This window comes from Sinocyclocheilus grahami, unplaced genomic scaffold (assembly GCF_001515645.1).
Source record: "Sinocyclocheilus grahami isolate Dianchi unplaced genomic scaffold, SAMN03320097.WGS_v1.1 scaffold4205.1, whole genome shotgun sequence".
Taxonomy (NCBI): Eukaryota; Metazoa; Chordata; class Actinopteri; order Cypriniformes; family Cyprinidae; genus Sinocyclocheilus; species Sinocyclocheilus grahami.
The window spans coordinates 15831-16355 of record NW_015509187.1 but is presented as its reverse complement, the minus strand read 5'-3'; the positions used below and the strand labels follow the sequence as shown (position 1 = coordinate 16355).

At 38.3% G+C, this 525-nt stretch overlaps 1 protein-coding gene across 1 annotated transcript in view; it reads right to left on the bottom strand.

The window, feature by feature from the left end:
* Positions 1–96: 96 nt before the first annotated feature.
* Positions 97–525, bottom strand: part of LOC107576712 (ceramide kinase-like protein) — a gene marked incomplete at its 3' end in the record, with an annotated part of 6721 nt that continues 6292 nt past the window's right edge. Inside the window, exon 5 of the mRNA XM_016262854.1 lies at positions 97–267. Coding sequence (XP_016118340.1) covers positions 97–267 — 171 coding nt within the window. The remainder of the gene's footprint in view (positions 268–525) is intronic.

The window sequence follows — 525 nt, the reverse complement described above, 5'->3', positions numbered from 1 at the left end:
ATGTGTAAACCTTATTAACAGTAGTGGCCTTGCCAATATTTATCATGCTATTTATCATTATGAAAGTAAAATGTGTTGAATTTAAATATAAAGCACCTAGAAAGGATGTTGTCATGATCACTTCAAAAATGGTTGGCCATGAAGGGATAGAGGTGGTGTGGAAGAACACAGACCTGGTGTTTGGGGCCATGGAGCACAGGCAGGGAATAGCCATGATGCTGATATTCAGGTACAGACCTTGTCTGGTCTGCCAGGATCCATGCTCACCTATCACAGAATGTAGAGTGAGAGTTTTTCTGATTGTATACAAAACTCTTAGGTGCACTTGAATGTCTTAATGTGAAAAGAGGTCATTCAGACCACTTCTGAACTACCATGTAAGAGCATGGTACATGTTACTATTCTCAGCGCTGATAGAGATGGACCATATGGACCAATCACAGTCATTTGTGATAACAAGCTTTTTTACTGAATCATTTTCAGATTTGTATTGTGTATAAATCTCCAGTCTCCAAAAAAAAAAAA